This window comes from Pterocles gutturalis, unplaced genomic scaffold (assembly GCF_000699245.1).
Source record: "Pterocles gutturalis isolate BGI_N339 unplaced genomic scaffold, ASM69924v1 scaffold7070, whole genome shotgun sequence".
NCBI lineage: Eukaryota > Metazoa > Chordata > Aves > Pterocliformes > Pteroclidae > Pterocles > Pterocles gutturalis.
The window spans coordinates 2,848-5,026 of NW_010138122.1; the positions used below are offsets into that span (position 1 = coordinate 2,848).

The 2,179-nt window shown below is 56.7% G+C and overlaps 1 protein-coding gene across 1 annotated transcript in view; it reads right to left on the reverse strand.

Annotated features, from left to right (window-relative positions):
* Positions 1 to 2,179, reverse strand: part of ATP13A2 (ATPase type 13A2) — a gene marked incomplete at both ends in the record, with an annotated part of 9,954 nt that overhangs the window by 2,720 nt on the left and 5,055 nt on the right. Inside the window, 5 exons of the mRNA XM_010082851.1 lie at positions 1 to 7; positions 596 to 760; positions 1,374 to 1,498; positions 1,684 to 1,804; positions 2,113 to 2,179. The exon at positions 1 to 7 is cut by the window's left edge and continues 112 nt beyond it; the exon at positions 2,113 to 2,179 is cut by the window's right edge and continues 78 nt beyond it. Coding sequence (XP_010081153.1) covers positions 1 to 7; positions 596 to 760; positions 1,374 to 1,498; positions 1,684 to 1,804; positions 2,113 to 2,179 — 485 coding nt within the window. The remainder of the gene's footprint in view (positions 8 to 595; positions 761 to 1,373; positions 1,499 to 1,683; positions 1,805 to 2,112) is intronic.

The window sequence follows — 2,179 nt, forward strand, 5'->3', positions numbered from 1 at the left end:
ACAATCCCTCCTGCTGCAGCCGGGGCTTCAACTGGCGCCGAAACCCCTGGTCAAGGGTCTGAGCCCAGCTAGAGCAGGGGGTGAAGCAGCATCCCCGAAACCTTGATTTTAGGAATATGATGAGAGAGTTGGGAGTGTGCAACCTGGAGAAGGCGCCGGGGAGACCTTCCAGCACCTTCCAGTGCTGAAAGGGGGCTACAGGAGAGATGGGGGGGCTCTGGATCCAGGAGGTTTGAGATTACAGCTCTGTGCTAAGGAAGGACCAGCTGCTTTTTTAGATGCAAGGAACAGAACAACATAAGAAAATTTTTAAATGTGAATAAATGATATTCAAGAAAATAAGCCTTTGATATGATTGCAAAGAGATGGGCTGGATGGGGCTGTGGGCAACCTGGGCTAGTGGGAGGTGTCCCTGCCCATGGCAGGGGGTGGCACTGGATGGGCTTTAGGGTCCCTTCCAACCCAAACCCTGCTGTGATTCTATGATTTTGGATTAAAAGCTTGTAGGACCGAGCCCTTCACGCCAAGCTGGGAGCATGACCCCAGTTTGGGCAGTTTGGGTTTTACAAAACTCCCCAAAACGTTCCCTTGGGACCCACCTCTGGCTGCTCGTCGCCCTGGGAGTGCTCGGCCAGGAGGAATTTGAGCGCGGCGGGTTTGTCGTGGCCAGGCGGGGAGGCGTTGACGAAGATCACCCGCTCCTTCTGCTCCACCATGCGGCAGCTCCGGGCCACGTTGACGGCTGTCAGCATGTTGTCCCCTGGCAGGAAGAGGCAGCCAGGGCTCAGTGACCACCGGCCGCGTTTGCCGGCCAGCGCTGGCAGGGTTTTGCAGGGCTGTGAGCGGCTCAAACCCAACACGTCCCCTCTCCCAGCCATCACAGGGGTCCCTTTGCTTCCCCATGGTTTGGGGGGGAAAAAAAATCCCCAAAAATCTCCTTTCTGCCCTACCCTAAAGACAGGCAGCAGCTTCAAACCCCATCAGTGCTGCCTGCCTTGATGCAAAACACCCGAAGGCAATTCCACACCCCCCCCATTTGCTGGGCAATTGGGGGTGCTCATGAAAGATCGGTATTTATAGGACCAGCAGTAGAACAGGGAGCAGTTTTGCTGTTTTATCCACCCTCTCCAGGTTTGTGGGTTCACGCTGCCTCCATGAAAAATTAGTCTGAATGTCTCCATGCCTGGACAGCCATGAGCCCACCAGCAGGGATGCACTAAAACGGGGCGCAGGCATCCTCGCCGTGCCCCCCAGACGCTCCAGGCCACCCATTTCTGGTGGGGAAACCCTCCATCCCATGCCCAACGCCAAGAGTTGCCCATCTCCCATCTCCTCCCCCAGGCTGGTGTCCCCACTGCCCTCCGTGGTGTCACCTGTCACCATGACGGGGCGGATGTTGGCGTTCCTCAGGAGGTGGATCACGGGCGCGGATTCGGGTTTGAGGACGTTTTTCATGACGAGGAAGCCCAGGAAGGTCAGGCTGCTCTCCACAGAGTCCCTGGGGGGATACAATGAGCTGGTCAACACATGGCAGAGCGGCTCCATTGGTAAAAACAGCCAAAAATCCACCTGGGATGCAGCCAGCAATTGCTTCAGGTTGAATTCTTTGCAGGATGCTGCAGGGCAGCCAAGCATCCTTGGAGCCAACATTGAAATGGTGAAAAAAAAGTTGTTGGGACCAACCTCGGGTGCTGCAGGGCTTCCTCGAAGGTCGTCACCGTGCTCAAGGGTTTGTAAGCCAGACCCAAGACACGGAAACCATCCGTGGTGTAGTGTCGCAGCATCTGGGAGAAATCCGCGGGCACTGATGGCCGGGAGGAGAAAAGCGAGATCAGAACAAACCCAGGACGTGTAGACCCAGAGATGGGAGCTGGAGTTCAAGCTCCCAAAGGGATGCTCATCCCTTCGATGATGCTCAAAGCTTCCAATGCTCATCCAGACTCCAACTCCCTTCCCCATCTTCTGGCTCCTATTTTCTTTCCCCACTCCCATGCAGCTGGAGTTAATCCAGAGCAAACTGGGAACTGCCCGGCAGCATCGCCGAGGAGAATCCCACCGTCGAGGGATGCAGAGCGATGCTGGAGCAGCAGGAGCGAGGATAAGGACACGTACCCGTGTCCCTCCGGCACAGGCTGGCCACCATCTCGGGCGCGCCCTTGGTGTAGACGTGGGCTGAGGC